The sequence below is a fragment of the Sander lucioperca genome, chromosome 3, assembly GCF_008315115.2.
Source record: "Sander lucioperca isolate FBNREF2018 chromosome 3, SLUC_FBN_1.2, whole genome shotgun sequence".
In the NCBI taxonomy this organism is placed as follows: Eukaryota; Metazoa; Chordata; class Actinopteri; order Perciformes; family Percidae; genus Sander; species Sander lucioperca.
In genome coordinates, this window is record NC_050175.1 from 25,500,222 (window position 1) to 25,522,910 (window position 22,689).

The 22,689-nt window shown below is 39.7% G+C and overlaps 1 protein-coding gene across 11 annotated transcripts in view; it reads right to left on the minus strand.

Annotated features, from left to right (window-relative positions):
• mical2a (microtubule associated monooxygenase, calponin and LIM domain containing 2a) overlaps positions 1-22,689 on the minus strand; it is an 858,504-nt gene that overhangs the window by 819,701 nt on the left and 16,114 nt on the right. The window contains exons 3-24 of one of the 11 annotated variants that reach the window (XM_031324244.2): positions 21,822-22,029; positions 20,945-21,061; positions 18,866-18,967; positions 17,094-17,249; positions 16,821-16,921; positions 16,049-16,306; positions 15,759-15,874; positions 15,519-15,645; positions 15,302-15,392; positions 14,608-14,755; positions 12,933-13,132; positions 11,174-11,277; positions 10,876-10,947; positions 10,641-10,775; positions 10,177-10,266; positions 9,426-9,692; positions 8,063-8,170; positions 6,074-6,254; positions 5,877-5,953; positions 5,694-5,790; positions 3,823-3,883; positions 1,873-2,082 (exon numbers count right to left, since the gene is read on the minus strand). In XM_031324244.2, coding sequence (XP_031180104.1) covers positions 3,825-3,883; positions 5,694-5,790; positions 5,877-5,953; positions 6,074-6,254; positions 8,063-8,170; positions 9,426-9,692; positions 10,177-10,266; positions 10,641-10,775; positions 10,876-10,947; positions 11,174-11,277; positions 12,933-13,132; positions 14,608-14,755; positions 15,302-15,392; positions 15,519-15,645; positions 15,759-15,874; positions 16,049-16,306; positions 16,821-16,921; positions 17,094-17,249; positions 18,866-18,967; positions 20,945-21,061; positions 21,822-22,029 — 2,814 coding nt within the window. In that variant the 3' untranslated portion in view covers positions 1,873-2,082; positions 3,823-3,824. Of the gene's footprint in view, positions 1-1,872; positions 2,086-3,661; positions 5,791-5,876; positions 5,954-6,073; positions 6,255-8,062; positions 8,171-9,425; positions 9,693-10,176; positions 10,330-10,640; positions 10,776-10,875; positions 10,948-11,173; positions 11,278-12,932; positions 13,133-14,607; positions 14,756-15,301; positions 15,393-15,518; positions 15,646-15,758; positions 15,875-16,048; positions 16,307-16,820; positions 16,922-17,093; positions 17,250-18,865; positions 18,968-20,944; positions 21,062-21,821; positions 22,030-22,689 lie in introns of those variants that run through there. The other 10 variants (XM_031324241.2, XM_031324242.2, XM_031324240.2 and 7 more) reach the window with 10 other exon arrangements.

Genomic DNA, 22,689 nt, shown 5'->3' on the forward strand with positions numbered 1-22,689 from the left:
ATTAATTGAAATATTTAGTGATTGTCTGTCTATCATGTTGTTGTTTTTGTAGGTTGGGATGACAAACATATTTGCAAAAACATGACTTAAATAAAGTATCTAATGTGAGCTCTTCAAATATCTTGCTCAGCAAGTCATCAAATAAATATTGCTGCTAATGACAACACTGGATGTCTTTATACTTACGAACATCAGGAGAATGTGTTGTTAAATTACCCATTAATGAATAAGGTGAGAGAAGCATTGTAAAATAAAGTACACCATAGTTCCCCCCAGGCTCAGTCACAAAGCTCAAGGACCTGGGTTTAAGCCTCACTGTGCATGTGGATCCTTGACTTCCTGACAGACAGACCCTTAGGTGCTGAGGATGTCCACACACCTCTTTCACCCTCTTTCGCCACTTTTGACTCCGACACCATCATCAAGTTTGCTGACGACACAGCTGTGGTGGTCCGGATCACAGACAACAATGAACAGCTCTACCTGAAAGAAGTAGACCCGCTGGTGTCAGGACAACAACATAGTACTCATGAATGTCAGCAAGACCAAAGAGGTGATAGTGGACGTTGGTAAGAAACAGGAAAGGAACTACACCTCCCTTATTAATATTAACAGGTCATCTGTGGAGATGGTGGACAGTTTCAAGTACCTTGGTGTCCACATCACCAAGTGAGGGTCTGACCTGGGCGCTGCATACTATCTCAGTGGTGAGAAAGGCAAGGCAGAGACTGTTTCACCTCAGACGCCTGAGGTGTAGCTCCCCTGTATCCCTTTAAATACTGAGCAATTTCTACTCCTGCATCATCGAAAATGTCCTGACAGGAAACATCACTGCCTGGTACAGAAATAGCATAGAACAGGACCGCAAGTCCCTGCAAAAAGAGGTTCGTTTTGCTGAACACACAATAGGAGGTGCCCCACGCTGCCTAAATGATATTTAACACCAGGTGTTGCAAGAAAAAGACCAGGAGAATCATTAAAGATCCAAAGCATCCATGTAACAGCCTTTACTCCCTGTTTAGGGTTGGGTAGAAGGTATCGGATACACCAGGCCAGCACTGAGAGGCTCAGGAGGAGCTTTTACCCTGAGGCCACTAGGATCCTGAATGCCTAAGGCTGAAATGATTTAAAGCCAAAAAGTGCTGGCATCAAACTCTGAGTCAAATTGGTGTTCTTTCATTGCCCAACACTTATTCCAAAAGTAATCTTTTTTACTGAGCAATTTTCAATACAGAGGCCTAGCCCTCCCAGCTCTAAGTGTATTCCTCACCACACAGGAGAGTGTTTTCCTTTTAAGATGTTAGACCTTCAGGACTAAAGAGGACACAGGGAAATTTTATTTTATTATCTACTTTAATAACCAGATTTTAGTCCAGTTATACAAGGTATAATAACGCCGAGACCCAGAGGTCATTATCTGCTTACTGAAAGAGATGTGGGGGTATTCACAAGCTAAATGGTGCTATCATGAACCTTTGGCCAGAAACCAACAATGGTTCTTCACAGCTACTTTCAGGTCTTTGTGGAAATGTAGCATAATACTTTATATAGTTTAGGTCTATGAATATTTGCTTTAGCAACCATGCCAGGCACCCTGCCATGTCTAGTACAGTAGCCTTGTTTTTTGTGAATTGAGAGGGAGAGTTGTGTTGGTCAAGCTCAGTAAGAATGTCTTATTTATCAAGTTTTATTAAATCCTCCAAAAGTGCTTGATTTGACAGGATGAACACTATAGCAACTGCGTGAAGGAGGGGTGGGGGTGGTGTTGTCATTATTTAGAATTCCTCATAGGGACGACAGCAACTACACACTATAGCACTACCAGCCTAAAGTCATTCAACATATTTAAGTCTTATCTGATAAAAAAAGTCACAGTAACAACACTTACATTTATTGAGAAATACTGTTGCACAAAAAACAATTCAGCAATCGTTCAAAAACACAAGAAAAACATTTCTAACACACTTCCAAGAAGTCAGCATTAATTATAAACAATTATATACAACGACGTCATGAAGAATTATGATTATTCCTAAATTCTCAGTCCTCTCTGGGTGAAGTGACACCTCACTTGTGTGGCAGCTTCTGAATGAAAAACAGGAAACAAACATTGGAAATCTGTGTATCACTGTAGATATGCACACTCTGACTGTACAGTTTTTAGGTTGAGTTGAAACTGATTAACTGAAAGTGGGGTATTCATTTAAAACTCTTATTAATATAATTTTGATATGTATCTTGAAATTGTTAAAGATCTTCGAGGTGTAACGTTTATTTCTCAAAAGAGATCGGTCTTTCATTTTAATTGAATAAATGACCAAATATCTTTAGTTCATAATCTTTACTGCGTAAGACCCTGATGGTGTGTTGTCCTCAACATTTACAGATTTGAAAATGTAGAGTATGTAGAGATTCACCAATACATTGTGATATACACATATTAAATTATATTAAATGTTAAGATATTTAGCCCCTGTCACATTTTATGATTGTATTTAGTTGGGTTGATTTGATTTGAGGGAAATGAGACAAGAGCATGAGAACAGATGCACCAATATATTTGTAAGTTTAGAGCTGCATCAAGGAGTGATTCACTAGCAAAGTTTAGTGTCAGTTTGTTGGCTGTCGTGGAGCGTGAAGAAGTGGAGCTCAGAGTTTTTTGGCGTATGAACAGCAACTTCTGGTTTAAATGTTGTTCTCTACTAACCGTTACAAGCGCAAATGACTCAAAATATGCACCCACGTGGCTTCATCCTAGACTTAGACAACATTGTTGAGATGAATAAAAAAACTTCTGCGTATGAAATACAGTTTATCACGCTCATCCACCATGATGGATTAGTAAGTCATGCCTTTATTCCATTCAGTCAGTGCGTGTATGTGTGTGTGTGTGTGTGTGTGGGTTAAATTGTTTTTTTATCCTACAGTATGAAAAGCATCTTTGAGAACTCTCAAAAGCACTATATAAGTATTGTTATTATTAAATGCTGGACATCTTTTCAAAAGTGCAAAGCAAAGAAAGTACAGAAGTTTCAACAGAATATAAACTGGTGTAGTAGAGTCAAGGACATTTAAAATCATGTATAGCAGCCATTTCTTAAGTCACTTTTTTCACAGAAGTGTTTTGTAAACAAGGTCTTGTGCAGTAAAAATATAAGGTTACAGGGGTCAATGCACACACTGAAAGAGAAGGTTTCTCTAAATGGTGCTATATTCTGTATGGAAGGTTATATTAAGTGGTTCTTTGCTGTTATTGTCAGATCATCGTGGAAATGGGTCTGTACAAATAAAAGCAGTTTTTAAACCTTCACCTGAGGAAGAGTTATGACCAAACATGTCAACAAACATTTCCAGGCACTAAAGGTTGGTCACAAAAAATAAAAGGCATCTAAATTTAATTAATTTGGCAAAACATTTAAAAGTACTACATTTGTATTATAATATTCTATTTTATTATATTGTTATATTATTTAATGTTCAGGGTCGTAGAAGAGTGAATTGCAATTTAGTTATCTATACTATTTGAAGCACTAATAAAAATATTATATATATAATATATAATAAGAAATGGAGGCAGCAGTTCAGAGGTCTTGAACCAGGCTTAGTTGGTACTAGTTCATTCCCAAAACAGCTGGAGAATCAATGAGAGACACTGAAGCCGTTCATTAGTCATGAGTTTAGTTTAGTCAAAACTCTGCATCACTTCAAACAAACATCTTCAATCACTTCAACAATGTTGTTAAGTCATATGAGACAATTTGGGTCAGTTATTTATCGTCAGTATCTGCAGCCACATCACAACGTGACCATGCAGGTGATCACCTTCAAAATGTTATTTCTCCTAACCATCCAGCTGGCTCACTCACTTCATAAAAGGCTTCAGCTGAACGAGAGGAAAAGAGAAACATTATCTAAAACAAAGAGAACATACAGACACAAATAACAGCTGAAAGCACAAAAGTAGAAAATCTTTATAAAAACAAAGCAAAATACTGACATTCAGAATGAAGACGATATTTGTATGCTGGCACCATAACACATGTTGATGATTGTCGTCTTGTCATACAGATAAATGTTACACAAGTCCAGTCAGCGTGATGAGAAAAGTTCTTTGGTATTTAAAAAAATACTAGTTACTATTACATGCAGCACATTCAGCAATTCAACATGAAATATTATGTAGCTGACAACAAAACACAAACATCATCTTGCATATCCAGCACATCATGCTGTAAACACTTAAAATAATGCCTGAAGTCTTCGCAAATATCATTTTCAAATAGTTTATAAACAAAACAAAACTGTGAAACTCTGAAAGTTCTTCATAAGCATCATTAGATAGTGTATCTGAATGGGAAGCAACTTGTCTTCCAACAACATGCTTTAAAATGATGGCAAGAAAGGCAAGCACAATCAAACACATCACAGCATAGCATGCACATCACCAGCTTCTATTGTCAACAGTAAATTAAAAAAATATTTCATAAATCAAAACATCATCAAATCAATTGAAAACGTAACTGTCTGTAATGTTATACAGGGAGGTTAAAAAACGAAGGGGTGGGGCATCTCATTTTTGAGTCAACAGTAGATGGCAGCAAAGTAGAACTAAATACTGAGTTTCTTTGGTGTTATCCATTCAAGAATCAATGAAAACATTTAATGAAAGTAAACTGAGTATATAAGATAGTGAGCAAATTGTTGACATGTTTGTGTAAAACACACATACGTGCATATATATAATCAAAGAAAAACACATATGGGCGGGAGCGCACATGCATAGTCAAAAGAAAACCTGTCTGGTGGCCAGCGTTACTAACACGAGAACTGGGTTTATAATGTGACAGTTTACTGGTGCACCGACAAGGCAGTTCCCAAAGATAAAGTGCATCAAGTTAGTCAGTCTTAACCTGAGTTGAGCTATTTTAACCACAGGATCCATTTTCCAAGACAGTTTGTAAAAGGTTGAGTTCTACAGCAAAGATGATTTCAGCAGTCTCAAGTCTTTAATGCACCGACTGTGGCCTGTTTTATTTTCATTTTAACTGCCTTATTTGTTTAACTTATTCTAACCCTACAAATAATGTACAGTTTCCACATCAAACCCACTGCAAACATATTTGGTGCAGCTTTGAATAACCCTTGTAGAAAATTGCAAAAAGTTGCATGAGCAACCTACAGTGTCTCTTTTTTGGCTGATGCACAAGTACAGTGCATCCAAGACACTGAGCAGTATAATCATAAAAAGGCAAGTAAACATTACAAAGGTGCTTGTGCACAGCTACAAATGATATTTTGACAAGAACACTCCTGCTAATGTGCACCTCAGCCACAGATTTAATGGCATTTGAAGTCAAATATTAACAGCTGAGGTCTGCTGAGCATCTAGATGAGCCTGTGCCCAATATGCTCCTGCAGCCACAGCAACAGAGGCTGTAGACAGCTGGGCCCATCAGACACAGCCTCTGTGTACATCTGCAGCAGTACCTCTTGTAAAACAAGCAGCAGGGGTAAGCTCATGCTCAGTAGCTCATACAGTAACGCATAGTCCTGGGCATTGTCCCTGAGGTGGCCGGCGAAGGCCTGTGCTGTACCACGCACACGATGGGACAGATACCAGGGGGCGTTACACACAGCGCGAGTCACACTCAGGGGCCAGCTCAGGTGTTTCCTCATGAACGAGCTGAAGGTACCTGCTGAGGGTTGACTCTGCAGGTCTGCTGTGCTGCTGGACTCTGAGCTCTGTCCGTCGTCAGCACATCGCTCCTGAACTCCAGCTCCAGAACGATTCTAAGACAGAGGACAGAAGAGTTAGATATCTTACAGTAAATATTGCTAGGATGAGATGGATACTGTTGGAAATGCAAAGTACTCACTGAGCGTACAGAAAAAGTCCTCCGTAGATTTGTCCCACTGTTGCGTTGATCAAAATGGAGTTTGCAGTACAATTTTCCTGCAAGATTACAACAACCGTCAGTACAAAGTAGCCAATTAAATACTGAACTTTACTCTTTTTTTTAAAGTAAAATGTGGATTCAATACTGATTCAGAGATGATATGGGATAACACGTACCCTGTTCAGAGTCGAAGGCATGTGCTCCCTGTCGCAGGGCAGAGCTGCAGGTAGAACAGCGGAAACACTCCCTGTGGAAGTAGAGCCCCTCGGCACAGACCCTCTCCACCATATAAACACGTCTCTCGCATGAGTGACACTGGTCACCTGACGGGGGGAATGCCCTTCGTAGTGAGCCGCCCTGGGAAACAGAGGATAGGCAGCGACGATGGAAAAGGAAAACAGGGAAGATGAGTGTCACACACCTCGATAAAACAAAGTCTTTGACACTGACTTTAATCTTTCTATTCAGTTACTATTTCCCACTACTTAAACTCAGGTAATTAAATACTGTACATCATAACCATAAGATTATTGAAATAACTGACACATTCATAAATTTAACACCTATTGCTGGCTTTAAGAAAATCATATAATATGCAAACAAGTTTTATCATCTGTTTGACCAAAAAGATTCCTCCAAACATTATTTTATAGGAAAGACTGCGTATATATTGAATCTATTCTTATCGCTCTTTTTAACGCAAGATCAGTCCTCATTTTTGGTCTACTTACTTGAGTTGAGATTTTGTTTGTTACAGGTCACAAAATGTTTCTGTTAGAAATTTAAACTCTGTGTTGAGTTAGTTACTCTTGGAGGTGTTGGCAAGCTTGGGAGAAACACAGGTGGTAAGACATGCCGAACGAGTGACAGTGGGAGATTTTGAGTGCAAGATGAGGAACACACAGCTGTTTTTAAACGAATGCTTTAATTCTCAATGTTATCTTGGGGATATTTTGAGTGACAGTTGATGTGAGGGCGAACTGTATGAGGCTCTGTATCTGGGGTCATCTTCAGAGAGGGTGACCACTGTCTTCACCTTAAAGCCTATTCAGCCAAGAGGGAAATGTTAAAAAAAAAGTTAAGGTAAGCAAGTAATATAAGTATAGAAAGGAAATAATCAATAGGTTATATGGATTAACACTGAGTGGTTGGTTCAGTGAGAAAGTTTGTCATGTCCAATCAGTTTCCCCAATTGCGCTACAGGAATCAAATTTGATCCAAACACTGTGTACCAGGAGTTGTGTTCCTTTGTATTAAACTAGTGTAAGTCCTGCTATAACATCTGGCTGTTGAGTTGGAACAGGCTGTTTGGGATGGGTGGAGCAGAGAAACCCACAGAGTGCCACCACAAGAACACACACTTCTCTTCTACGAGGACTGCTGGTAATTAAAAGCACAAGGGGCAGAAACAGCAGTTAAAAGCAAAGCTTTCATGCAAAGCAGCAGTCCTTTCGTATAAATCTGTCAATTATAATTAAGAAGATACATGACAACAATGTAAATCTTGGGCTATGATGCTTGTTTTTTAAGCTGTTTTAGAACAGGCCCTATGTGTGCTGCCTTTGGGGTGAATAAGATATGTTGACCCCTCACTACTAAAACAAACAACATCATGAACATGAAGTCTTTTTGCCAGTTCTTTAGGTACACCTAGATACAACTAAGGCTAAAACGCTAGGACGCTATGAGAGCAGTAAGAGTGAACCAAAACAGTAACGTTAAAGACCAGACAGCTAAAAAATTAGCTGAAACTCACTATAAAGCTGTGTAAAGTAGAGTCGAGCTGCAGATTCAGGTGATCATTCTCTACAGGTTCTTTACTACGAGTAACCCCTGTCATATTGTCAAATTGTTTTCATATTGTCATTTGATACATTATTATAAAAATGTATTATAGTCGCTTTAAGTCTCACCTTGATTTTAAAAGAAAGTCATTGAATTATGACAGAATTAACTGCATCTAGTTATATACAGTGTCATTTTGTTGTACAAAATGACGAGGGAGCAAATTAGCTGCATGCAACACTTGTGATCCTAAACACACACACACACACACACACACACACACACACACACACACACACACACACACACACACACAGAAGGGCATGAAGTGAAAAACACAAAGCCAGGGTAAGGTCACACACCAAGCTTGACATAGTCACCTTGAGGACAGCAGAGCTGTCTGCTGAGAACAACCCTCTAAGGTGAACAGCTTTTTCCTTTATACTCTTTGTGTGAAACTCTCTAGCCTGTTGTGTCTGAGCTTTTTTCTGCAGGATGACACGGAGCACAGGAACAAAAGAAAAGCCATCAGTCTTGCCTCCTCTGTACAGTGAGACACATTCTTCCATCTAATGTGGAAATCTCTGTGGGTAGGCATAATTAGGTATACTAATAACCATTTAATAAGCATTACATGGTTAAATGATGAAAGGCCTTTCTGTTCTACTTTCCCAATAAGAAGCAGGATTTGACAGCTAAGCGTGCATTGTCGGGAGGAGAACAAAAACGTTGCTGTGTGGAATGAAGGCTGCCTTATTACATCTATTTTACACCCGACTTAATGTGGTTACTCATACTGTACTGGAACAGAGAACTGAGACAGCCTTACAGACCTGGCACAGACATCAAAGACAAGTAAGTCAGTTTAGCCAAATAAATATCTACATTAATAAATTACACAGTGAAGTATTGAGTCTGTAAGGCTTAATTGAGTCAAGGCCAAATTTCTGTGCGATAAGTATGGTACGCTGTTAGCCCTACATCATACAGTATACAATATGTCAGCTAGCAGCATTTTGTCAGCTATAAAAGAGGTCTGACAATCAACACTTGAAAACATTAAACATTTAACAGAGCTCATTCATGTAAGTGCAAGTGCCTCTGTCAAGAAAATGAAACGAAAAGATTTAATATATAAGAAGAAGTCCCATAAATCATGACCATGTCAAACACAGACAAGCCGTTCTAACAAAGAGGAGCAGTGGTCAAGAAAATAACCCATGTTTGTAATAGTGATTTAGTTGAAATTTATTTCTCATTTTCATTATTTTAAGAAAATTCTCTAAACAAGTGAAACTGCATTTGATGTTACAATATCTCACACATCAGTTCTACACTAAATGACTTGATAAGGACAACAATTGTGCAGTGCTGATCTGAGCCAACACAGGCATGCTTTTGGCAAATCTGAATAATCAAAATAGCTTATTTGCAGACCGGCCCTGGCCGACCTGTTCCACATGCACTCAGACTGGCCAATAATTTGCCTGTGTGCCTGTCGCCGCTCGTGGCCAGGTCTGTACGCCTGCTCTTGCCATTTTCGTCAGGCCGGATAATTTAGGGGCTGACTTCACCATCTGACTACACATTACCCAAGCCTAAATGTATAATCAGAGCATAATATATAATCAACGTTCACTCTGGGGCCGTTTTGGGGGATCAGAACATGCAACGATCACAAGGGTTTAAAAAGAGGACAGAAAAGAAAACAGAAGTTAAAGATATGAAGGAGATAGTGATCACCTCAGAGACGTGTGCATCCACCTCCCTGAGGCGCTGGAGGACTCTTGACATGAAATGGATTGCTGAGTGGCAAGAGGGAGAAGAAGCAGGGGGGTCTGCACTCTCAGGATGAGGCTGGGGCTTTGTCTCAGCGTGTGTCTGATCAACATGCCTGAGCTTCACTACAGAAAATGGATGCTGGACCTCAGGCTGGAGCTGAGGTTTGGGCAGAGTCTTTGGAGGCAGGTGCACTAAGTGTTCTGCTGCTTTTCTGATACTGACTTCAAACTGAAAGGGATGATATACAGTAGTGCACACGTGAGCGGCGGTTAAGCTTCTCATCAAGCAACAAAACTGTGAAGCTTTAATTGATTTATTATCTTTCACTCACTAGGCGATCATTTAAAGAACCACACAAGTGGTTTTATATGTTTCAGCCCATTAACCACAAATCACAAGAACTTTACAATGCTGCCAGACATTTTCAAAGCATAGCGCAAGTTTTTTGAGGCACAGCATGAAAACTAACTTGCATAGGTAATCCATTAAAATGAATAGGCTGTCTGCTTTATGTTTTGCCAGAGTTATGTAATCATCACATGGTAATGCAGTTGAGAACAGGCTGTGACATCTGAGAGCTGTGAGTCAACAGCCAACAGCTACATTCAAATGAGATGATCTGTTAAATCCACATTATCCTTTTTGATACTTCATGTTTGCTAATTGTTTGTCTTGTGGGTACAAACACTGCTGTCTGGCAGCTCCAGGCTACCTGCATCTCTGAAGGAGGTTTAGGTGGGACCGGAGGCCTGAGTTTAATGTGCAGACTCTCAGCCAGCTCAACAGTTTGCAGCGGGACGGGCTTCTCACAGGAAGACCGTTAATGAAAAGGCACAGAAATAGAAAAGGCTGAAAAGATTAAATGCTGGAAACAAAAGACAAGAGAAGACTGTAGCATTAGCAAAAGGAAAAGTTTTGTCAGAATAAAACCACAGACCACTGTCAGAGCTCCAGCTCACAACAAGGGAAATTTAAAACATATATTTTTTATCCATTTGAGCCATTTTAACTATATGCAGGTAGGAAGGATGTACAAAGTATTGGTCTGTAGTTATATAGATACATGCATATATACTTACTTACAGCCTTAAAGGACGACAATGAAAACTGCAGCCCTACTACAATAAAATAAAATCTATGCGTTTACTGAACACATTGTTGTGTTGATTTTTTCACCTGTGTTTTCCGGATGGTGGAGCTGGGTGTGCTCTCAAACTTGGCCAGCAACTGAGTAGCCATTGAGCGCACTTTGTTTTCCTTGGGCTCTCGGTCATCTCGCACTGCAGAGCCATTACTCGACAGATTGGTGGCCTAACGAGAGACAGAGAACAGACAAGATCCTACTATTTCAACAGGCTTATTTGTCAAGAAGATAAGTTTGAAATTACAAGTAGGTAGTTTAATAACAAACCTCCTCCAGGTAACTGCAGAACTTCCGCCTCCTTTTGTAAATTGGATCTGTACCATCTGATTTCTTTTCATCCTAAAAGTACAGCACAAAGAAATAAGACTGCATATCCAACAGTCAAAAGAAGGGGAGTTTCAAGCCAAAATAGGCTGGAGAAAATCTCATATGGCCCTTTAAAACTAATTTAACAACGAAAAGCTGCATGTATATAAAATAAATCCCACATTAAATAAAGATATTGGAAGTCAGTCAACTTGTTGTATTTAGTACATCAGATTTAAACATTTCAGTGTGGAGTTACCTTTGGTACCCGTTTCCTTGGAAGCGCAAGATTGAGCACATTATTATTACTTCTGACTTCCTTAGATGGATAATCTTCATTGTTTTCATCCACTCCTCTGGAACCTGCAGTAGAACACATGGCTGCATAATAGTTTTCATAGTTTCCATGGTGCACACTCATAAATTTCAGATAATATCAATGAATAATGACAGACAATATAGATTAGGAAAGTTATATGAGTGGTATGGGAAAAAAGAGAGTTGCTGTATTTGTTTAAGAAATGTTCCACTAAATAAAAAAACCCTTTGAATCACTCAGCTGCATGTCAGAGGAAGGAGAATGGTTGGCTGGTGTTAAATAAAACAACAGAGTAAAGGTAAGCATTAAATATCCCTTCAGTAGAGACTCTTAGACTACAGCAGTTCACAGCTCTGCTACAGATACACATTCCTCTCATGCCACTATACTTGACTAATAGGACTGCACTACACACACATTTTTACAGGAAACCAAATGAAATTCAATACTGTCATTTCTGGTTTTTTTGTGGTTGTTTGTACATATTTTAAATCATAAAATGCAGTGAAGAAGATGAAGACCAGAAACAGGCATCAGTGTCTATAACTACAGAGTAGATTACAATTCAGCAGAGTAGAGTTAAGTCAAGTAGAATCAGATTGAATGGAATGAGTACAGTAGAACTGAGTTGTATATACTTGAAAAGTAAAGAGCAGGGTAGTGTAGAAAAAAAAAGTAAAAAAAAAAAAAATACAGTCAAGTAAAGCTGACCACAGTAGAGTAGAGTAGAGTAGCGTAAAGTAGAGCACAGTAGAGTATAGTAGAGTAGATCAGAGTATAGTGAAGTAGAGCAGAGTATACTAAAGTAGAGTAGAGCAGAGTCGGGTATACTAAAGTAAAGTAGAGTAGAGTAAACTAGAGTAGAGTATACTAAAGTAGAGCAGAGCAGGGTAGAGTATACTAAAGTAGAGTAGAGTAAACTAAAGTAGAGCAGGGTAGAGTAGAGTATACTAAAGTAGAGTAGAGTAAACTAAAGTAGAGCAGGGTAGAGTAGAGTATACTAAAGTAGAGTACAGTAGAGTATACTAAAGTAGAGTACAGTAGAGTAGAGTATACTAAAGTAGAGTATACTAAAGTAGAGTAGAGCAGAGTAGAGTAGAGCAGGGTAGAGTAAAGAATAGTAAAGTAGAGTAGAGCAGGGTAGAGTATACTAAAGTAGAGTAGAGTAAACTAAAGTAGAGCAGAGCAGGGTAGAGTATACTAAAGTAGAGTAGAGTAAACTAAAGTAGAGCAGGGTAGAGTAGAGTATACTAAAGTAGAGTACAGTAGAGTAGAGTATACTAAAGTAGAGTAGAGTATACTAAAGTAGAGTACAGTAGAGTAGAGTATACTAAAGTAGAGTATACTAAAGTAGAGTAGAGCAGAGTAGAGTAGAGCAGGGTAGAGTAAAGAATAGTAAAGTAGAGTAGAGCAGGGTAGAGTATACTAAAGTAGAGTATACTAAAGTAGAGTAGAGCAGAGTAGAGTAGAGCAGGGTAGAGTAGAGTAGAGTATACTAAAGTAGAGCAGGGTAGAGTAGAGTATACTAAAGTAGAGCAGGGTATACTAAAGTAGAGTAGAGCAGAGTAGAGAAGAGTAGAGTAAAGAATAGTAGAGTAGAGCAGAGTAGAGAAGAGTATACTAAAGTAAAGTAGAGTAGAGTAAAGTAGAGCAGAGTAGAGTATACTAAAGTAAAGTAAAGTAGAGTAGAGTAGAGTACCTGAGGCAGGTAGAGGTGTGCCCCGGAACAGCTCGTAGAACTTGGACAGGTAGGTGATCATCCTGGTCTTATCCAGCTCCTGATCATCACTCAGCTCCTTCACAGATGTGAATGGTCCGATCCCAAATTCACGCTCACTGATGTCAAAAGCCAGCTGGAGGTTTGCACAGTGGTCTTCTTCTTTTAATGAGTCAAAATCTCTGATGGAAAAAGACAGTAATGGTGGCTTGAGTAAAAGGGAGGTTATGAAAAAAGATTCAGAGAACGTATGTCATGGCAAAGCAGCTGGGAAAAGTATAAAGTTACTGTGCCAGCATATAGTAGGGTTTCAATTTTCATTGTGAGGCCATTTACTTCTGGTTTACGTTTCCCCTGATCACTCTGCAATGCATACATAATGAGACTTCTTTAATTACATTTTCTTTTAACATATTTTAACTTTAGTGTAGTACAGTAACCATTTAAGATGCCCTGAATAATGAGACAGGAATGTAACAGTAATGTTTGTAACTGAGATTCTTAAAAGGATTATTTCCATTTCATGTTATCTCATGTGTGACTGATGTTGAGCATGTAAGATAATACGCACACTGATGTGAAAGCATTAACGTAAGCCGAATGGAATGACTTTACACAGAAAATGATCTTAATCAATCTTCAGCCCTGCAGAAGAACTTGTTTCTGATATTACAGGAGAAAAGGGCAGCAAATTACTTCTATTGGGAGAAAAAAAACCTAGCTCTGACAGCTCTACCTACCCTGACGGTGTGCAGACACCATTATAAATAATGTAAAGAAGAGAGCAGTAACCTAGCAGCAACACACACAAACTTTGGTGTTATTGCGTAAGTACAGAGGCTCGCACTTTCTTTCTTTTCTAGGAACCTGCTCAACTCTCTGCAGCCTGCTCTGCTGAAAGGCATGCATATGGAGGGAAGGGGGAAAATGCCAGTAGTTCCTGGAAACTTACAGGACCACATGAAATTCTAGTGGCATGTGGCGAGGTATGAAGGCAATAATTAAAGAGTGGATACGATATAATTAGATTCGTAAATGTACTAATCTACAGTTGCATTGGCTATACCATGCTGTGCAAGCCAGTCTAACCCTAAAAAGTGGAAACTAAGGTACAGTTTCTGTTTTTTTCAATGAGGACTTTGTCCATGGCTCCAGATCAACACACAGAAAGGACCAACACTTGGACCTTCTCAATAATAATAATTAATACAGGTACAACAACAAGTATTTATTTCAGTTGAGTTGATAATCTCACTGACAAAATGGCCTTAGTAAAAATGTGTGAAATGTACACAGCTGCACTCTCAAAACTCCTCTGTTTGCACCATTTACTATCAGCTAGCTTTACGTATAGTGCAGCTATGTATGAAGTCTTCTTCACATCTATCAGCGCTCAAAGAAGGGTTGAGTGTTTTAAAAGTTGTAAGGGTAGAGAGTGCAGCAGAAAACAGGCATAGATCAAAGAGCTGCTCTCATGGCATGCATATTTAACACAGCCATAAGAAATGAATTTCCTCACAACTAGTTGCTACAAAAAAGGGCGCAGAGTTCATTTAAAAAAAATAAAAATAAAATGCGTATGCATTCAATACACTGGTTTAAGATGGAAAGATTCAGTGCTGCAGACTGCTACTGATATCTGATGTGTATTACGTACATCAGCTGGGGTTTGAACCTGTGGATGAGGGCGCAGAGGGCGATGCCACTTTTCCAAGAAGACGTCAAGTCTGTAATCATCACATTCTTGTAGCCCTCGGTCTGTTTCTGGCACCAGGTAAGAAGCCTCGCTGGTCTGATCTCTGACTCTACAACAGAAACATGGTAAAACAATGCAATTCCTTAAATAACTTCTCACATTAATGCAGGCTGTGTTAGAAAATAGCTCCCACAAGTTTATGCTGAAGAGGATATGATGTCACAAGCATGGACCAACACATGGTGTGCCAGTAAATAAGGCCATGACAGAACTGGAGCTGAGGTATGTACATATCTTTGTCATTTTGTCTGGACATGTACTTCCTCGCTGCCTTTGATGAGTCAGTGACTCGAGTTACTTCAGTTGAACAGCTCAGTTCAGCATGTGCAGAGGTTCATTTTAAACAGGGACATAAAGTAATGCTGAACTTGGAAAGCGAGATAAATGTGTTTGACTGTTCTTTCCACAACTGGCTCTTTCTTCAAAGCTTTTTTTCAAATCCTTTCAAAGTAACAGAAGAGTGAAACCCTTATCAATCAGTCAGATAACTACTCTAAATAATCTAAAAAAGGATCAGCAGCAAATCTGTGCTCTGAACTACAGATCCACTCATAAAAACAACACATGAGAATCTGTCAATTCAAGTTACACTTACCTCGTCTGCAGAGATTTACAGGCCGACGTATGGTAGCAGCACGCTCCAGAGAGCAGGAATTCAGCTCTCCGCTGACGTACAAGTGACGCACCTAAAACAGGAAGGAAAGGGAAAATGAATACAATAAAGACACTCAAGAAGTTGTGTTTATTTGTTAAAAAAACAGATGGACAGATGGTAAGAATCTGATTTTGTCAAAGTGGGTACTCCCTCTCACCTGATGTGGCCTGACACAAGAGGAGTTGAGGTTGGGGTATCGAGTCCCAGGGTCAATGGTGTACTGGTCAAAGTTTTTACCAATGTTTTCAGTTGTTGTCTGTGGAAGTAGCCTGTAAATGCTCTCCCTATTGAAACACAAGTGCAAGACGGATGGTATTATTTATATCACTTAACATGGCAGTGTCCAAACAAAATACTCAACAGGATTTTGTGTGTGTGTGTGTGTGTGTGTGTGTACCTCTCTGCCAGCACTTCCACAGCCGTCCGACCCTGAGCCCAGCTCCTTACCATCCAGGCCGTGTCAAAGGCAGCCAGGAAACCTCTGGCGCAACCCGTTCCCATGGGCCAGAAGGGCTGCACGGGAACACAACAAAAATATGAATGTATGAATATAAATGTGTGTCAGTGAAAACGTTGTGTTACAATGTTACATGTTGTGTAACAGCTTCTCTTCCTTAAGACCCGGCTACCTTCCTACACTCACCTAAACTGAGCTCACTTGACTTGATACGTCTTGCTCTTCCTTACCTCTAACAGACTGTCGCCAACCAGTGCTACCAGCAGCTGGTGTCCAAATCTCTCCCTGACCAGAGCAGCGTTCTCGGAGGCGTACATGCTTGTGAAGTCAAACATTGCTACATCTGGCTGCCCGCAGTGGTTCATGGCAAAATCCAGCGTGGGAAGTTGGTAGTTGGTGCCAAAGTCAGCAGCCTCTCGGGCGTAGCACAGAAGAGCTTCCTGGTTGACATTCTCACTGCTCAGCAGCATCTGGGTGTCTATGTAATCCTGTTGAACAGAAGCACGACAGTCAGGAGAAGTTCACACAGAGTAAGAGTGAGCTTAACTAAAAGACCAAGATTGTTTTCTTTATGATCTGTTCCCTTAGAGAGCTTTTTTAAAACAAAATGGAAATTCAGTCTGATTATCGGGCTAGTATGCAGTCTAAACTGATGCAATTATTTGCGACCATGGTATTAATCTCCCAGCCAAAATGTTATAGGGTATAGGATTGCAATTTAATCCAATAAACTGCAGCACAAAATGCTGTGTCATAATTTACAGTACTAGTTAATTCATCACCTCTCTAACACAGTCTGAAGAAAAATAAAGTAGAGACAGTATTTGGGGATGTTGCATTTGATTGCATTATGTTGTACAATAGTTCATGATATTGATTTCTTGTCATCATGATTTAATAAGATAAAACTACACTGAAAATTAGCGGTTAAAAGCACATTTTCAAAAAGTGAAATACAGTGAAAAAGGACACGATGGATCCCCGAAGACATGTTCTGTTTACATTAATGACGACTCCCTTGTCCAGCAGGCTCTGTTTTTTGGCAGTCATGACAAAGTAATGCGTGTTGTCCTTGTAGTACACAATGTTCTCCAGATCGATACCTGCAACAAATAATATGGTTTGAGAATGGCTAAAACATTTTTTTAAAAGCACTAAATGGACATCAAATTGTTGTAGACATTTGTAGCAAGTGACTCAAACCCATCAATGTCTAATGCATCTTCATGTCAGCTAACACCACAGTGAGGCAGTTTGACTGAGCTTCTCTCCCACCTGTCTCCTCTTTGAGGTCAAGAAAGAACTTCTGGTTGAAGATGAAGGCAACGCCGCTGATCTCTTCTACTTTGGCCTCTGCAGTGGTGTTCCTGTTGATAAAGTTGGCTGTGATGGCGATCGCCAGCTTCCCCCTGAACTCCTTCCTTTTGAAACCTGGTAGAGAAAAAGACAAATAAAAGAATGAAACAGAGAAACAAGGGGATCTTCCCAAGCAAACCCGTCCTATCGACTTGTCTGTTAAAACCAAAGGAAATCTAGCCTTTAACCATAATTACAAGACAGTTATTTTAGGATAAGAGGCTTACCAAGGTGACCCTTTATATAGCCGGGGGAACAAAAGCCATGGATTGTAAGAAGCACCAGCAATTAATATGAAGTTAAATGCCTTTTTCTTATTAACCTTTAGAACTGCAAGTGTAGCAGTAAAACAGACCATTTGGAAAACTGTCTTTCATTTTATTAAGAATTAATGGTTTAAGAGTAAGCAGGATTTTTATTTTATTCATATCTTTGAGGAATTATGATTCAATGGATGCTACAATATGCAATACTGAACCATAAAAATTGTTCTTTCGACAACTGTCTATTTCAGATATTTTGAAAGACAAAACAGGGACACAGGAAACAAAATTCAATGTTAACATTTTATGTCCCGAACAAAACAAAACAAAATCCCAAGCAGACATCAAATAGAGTAACACTAAGGTTCAACATTTTACTGGTACATTTTTTTTAAATGACCTTTTCAAACCAGCAAGAATTCACCAAAAATGTCACTAATTCTAAAGCTGTAAGTGCAGTAAGTAAAAGAAAATGGATATGTTGCTTACTACAAAGTGATGTTTGAGGCAGGGAAAGTACTTTCTGGGTGCAGAAGAAAAAACGTCTCCTCCACACTGTCACTGTTGAAGCCATGGAGGACCTTTTCACCTCTATGTCTCTTTATTGCCATGCAGATCTGATTGCATTTAACTGTGTTACCGTAGCTAGGCCATTAAAGCAGCTCAAAAAGCAGGCTAACTGCAGGGGAAAATAATTCCCCCAGGCATCATCATAATTGAAGAATGAGCTAAACATCTGTCCGGCCCAAAAAATGCCCTTTTTTGGAATAAGCATCTGATCCGAATTGGTTGTTATATGACAGCATTTTTTAATACAGAGACCAAGAGAGAGAGAGAGAGAGAGAGAGAGAGAGAGAGAAAGAGTCCAATCACATCAGCTGCTGCACCGAGTCCAAGCTCTGCTCTATTTATGTACAGTGTTTCGGGGTTTCATGTATAACCTTTTCCCACTGTCATACAAGTGTAAGTTTACAAAAGGTGAGTTTCCTTTAGCTTCACAACGGAAATAATGCAGTATAATTTATTTAAGGTGAGAGTTCAGAAACACTGTTCAGTAAACAAAAGGTGTGCTGGGACTTCTTGTTCCATGTGATGCTGTAAATATTTTTCAAAATAATGTAAACACCTAAACACGGACAAATACATTCACATATATAGCTGAGAAGTTGAAATGAAATATTTGCATTGTGTGAGCTTAACCGACATTTAACAGCATCCGAAAGTATTAAATAAACTCCAAGTTGTTTCAAGAAACATGTACATTTGAGAGTGACAGTAGGCTCTAACCCTGTGCTTTGATTGTTGCTGGTGGGAAAATATACATCCGGGTCACAGATTGTTACTTGCATGATCAGACACAGGTAACATTTATCGTACTTTGTGGAGTAGACCTATACTGTTCGCCCCTTTTGTTTGCCTTCTTCTCACCTTCCAGAGTATTCCTGCGTCCGTCAGCCCCCACCACGACATCAAACTCAAAGTTAGCCACGGGGTGATCAGCAGGTCGGATTGCAGCCCTCCATCCAAGCCCTGAGAGATGGAAACAAAGAAAGAGAGAGAAAGAGTAAGACGGATGATATACATCCCAGGAATATTCCTTTTGTGCTGTACTCCACAGAACAATCAGCACACAGAACGTAGAATGTCAAATGATAAAGATTAGTATTTTAGCTCAAGCACACTTCAACAGTGTCACAGGGCGTTTTCACACATGAAAGTCCGAACCAAGGTCCGGACCAAGGTTCATGCTTTTGTTACATTGTATACATTTGATCAGGTAAGTTTTGGTTTCACACTGCAGTTATGCAAGCGCACTAAAGATCTATATGTGACAAAACTACGTCCTGCCGTCATCACATACGTGAGCTGCGTCTCCAGATACTTGTAATTGATTGGTTTGTAGACGGGCTTCCCCGTCCTCTCGTCTCCTCTCTCGGTGTGTTTTTTCATCGGACTGCTGCTCTCCCATACGGCTGCGGCTCTTTTTGTTTTGTTGTGATGTTGAGAACCAAAGACACTGGAACTTTCTGGAGAATTTATTCAGAGACAAACGGAAACCTACACTGTACATTTACTACCACTTAACAAATAAACTGCTGATGTATTCTCTGCTCTGATAGCCGACAGCTGTCTGCTCTGAGCACATTCACCGTCACTCTCTCATGTAGCCTACACACTAAGCACCGAGCTATTCCTTAAAGGAGCTATTCCCCGGTCTTGTAACACAAAGAGAGCCTGCCAGAGCTTCTTCTATTTGGTCCGAAAGGCCGAACCATCCAAAAAATGCTTTCACACTGTAAACAAACCGGACCATGGTTCAGTTTGGTCCGGACCGAGACCACCTCTTATCGGACGAAAATTTGGTCTTTTGATCCGGACCGTGGTCCGGGGGAGGTTTCACACCTGTAATTTTGGTTCGGATCAAACTGAAAAGTCCGAAAGTCCGGACCAAATGTGGTATGTGTGAAAACGCCCTCAGTCAAAGCATCTCTATGTCCTGGACCATTCTGCCACCTGCTTTGCTTTTCTAACATTTCTAAATGTGTTAATATGTTGCCGTTTTGTTGCTATGATGCCAGTAAAGTACAGAAAGATGTGGCTTTTCATGTCCTGGTTTTAAAAGGAATGCTTAATAAAAGCCCACCAGATCTGAAACAGTGTTTCAGATTCAATATTAGTCATTTGAAGTACGCAGTGTGGGTGTTGCAGGAGTGTGAGACCAGCACAGTAACAGTTTGGCAGTTTGTTGTGTAATATCACCATGTGGAAAATGCATTCCATGATGTCAAGGGCAGAGCTAAGTTCGTCACAGCAGAACAGGAGGGATAAGTGTGTGTCTAAATTTAGGCAAGGCTCTCGTTGTTATCAGTGTATACATATTACAGCTAAGGAGACAACACCTGACAACAGCGTGTTAGTTATTTTCTTCTTGAGAGTCTATAGTCCAATGTAAAAAATATCATCACATGGGAGTAAAATATATTACCACTACATTTAGCTTTAAACAAAGAAAAACAATGTTTATTCACTGTGTTAATGTTATAGGTGGGTGCCGTAAATATAGCAGGTATACATTTGAGCACCAACAGGGGCGTCAAGCAATATACTTAACCTCCTCTAACCTCATCTAAATATGATGAAAGACTAGATCAGTGCCAATGTTTGTCTCCTGTTTATTGGTGGCTGTCAAGGAAATTAAATACTGCAGCGATGAGAAGTCCCTTGCTGCCTCACCAGCCTTCAAGCAGAGCGCCAAACTCCAGAGTAGGGGAGCAAATACAGATCCTCCAGTAAACTACGCAGTATCTGTCTAACAAACCGATGCAGACTTATGTCTATATCTAGCTTTACACATTATTCAACTTCTCAACCTCATCCTACTTCGCGTCTCAGTTGTATTGTTTCCAGCTGCTTAAATCTTCCCAAAGCTTGCAGATCATAAAACAACTGTCAGTGGGTGAATATAAAAGCACTATTAATCTGTTGTTTGGACGTGCGGATGGATACCTTCATTTTCCTGATCCTCTGGAGGCTCCAACAGCTTGACAAACTCCACATTGATGTGAAACTCCACTGCAACAATCAGGGCGACCTTCAGTAGGACCAGCTGCAGCTTCTGAATGCCTAATACACACAGACACACACATTAGTGTTTGCATACAGATGTAAAACACTGCCAGACTGTGTTTGTGTTCATAAGAGCAAGGCCTGTACTCCATTACTCTCCTGGATCTTTGATGAGGCTTGTTCTCTTGTTTGTTATATTGGAAATAATAAAAAAGATCAATGTGATATTAAAATAAATAACAGGGTCATTAAATGTGTTTAATAATATCACATATCATTATTTTATCATTATGTTCTGCATAGTTTTTAAACTTTAGTAATTTTCTTTTTTCTTGTTCTCTTTGAAATGGTTTTGGAGTCAATCAGCTCCATTTATGGTTCACTGGACAACAATTGTACTGAAAATACTGTACATTAGTACAAAACAGAGTGAGTACACAATATTAATGCACAAAATGCTGGTTCATTAAAGGATTATAGAAAGAAGATACATACCATATTGTTGCTATTTACAGGGAAACTAACATTTAACAAAGCGAAATGTATGAACAAGTCACAATAAAAAGCCAAATAATATACAACAACAAATAGGGTTGGATCTAAAATAAGTTAAAGCTGAGAAGTGATCCTAGAAAGTACTGTAAGACCATAATCTTTAACGCTACTACTGAATATACTGTGGACTGTACAATTTTAGGGTCCAACTGTACGTTTAAGGAGAAGATCCATCTTTAGAAAGGCTAACAATATGTGATCACGGGTCAATGAAAAGCAAAAGCAAGCAGCATGTTTTCTTTCTGTAAAGTCAGACACTCACTGATGTGGTCTATGGCCCCAGCGCAGAATTTGCCATAAAACTTTTTGGCCCCGAGGCCCCGCAAGTCATGAATGGTGTAGGGCCAAAGGTGCAGCACGTTGTTCCTGGAGAAGGAGTCTCTCTTCTCGATCACCACCACTTTGGCACCCATCAAAGCGAGCTCAATGGCTGTCCGCAAGCCACAGGGGCCTCCTCCGATGATGAGGCACTAAATATGAGAGAATGACAAATTGACCTTAGTACTTACACAAGGCACAGAGGAATGAGCTACATCATGAAGACATCTATAATCACAGACGGCTAAGACTTTCCCTGCAGAAGAGACTGGGATGAAAAATGGTTTATGTCCTATTTGTTTATTAACATACCAGGGAGCATTATGCCATATCATGACAGGAAGCAGCACTTTACTGCACCACTGGAGCATTTAGAGGCTGAGTGTCTCACTCAAGAACACTTCAGCAGGATAGACAATGACTCTGAGGCTCATTCCAGTCTTGAGATGACTTTTTCACATACCACCATGTGTGTGTAAGAATTGTTAGTAAAACATAAAGAGAGATTACACGTGCCTGAATCAGTGTATTTATCAGGAAATTGCCAAGAGGAATGTTTGCGAACATCTCGCAAAACCGTTAATACAACCGTTAAATATCTAAGGTGTTATTCATGCATGGGCCTCACCCAAAAATGCATGAAGTCAGTTCGTTGAGGTTACAGCATCTGTCTGAGAATGTGTGGCTCAAACATGACATCACCCTCTTGAAAGATAGATGAAAGAACTGACGCATGTGTGCTGGCAAACTCGATCTTCTTTCCTTCTAAACACGTTAAGAGGCATTATAGAGAATTGTGTAGAGAGATGTGT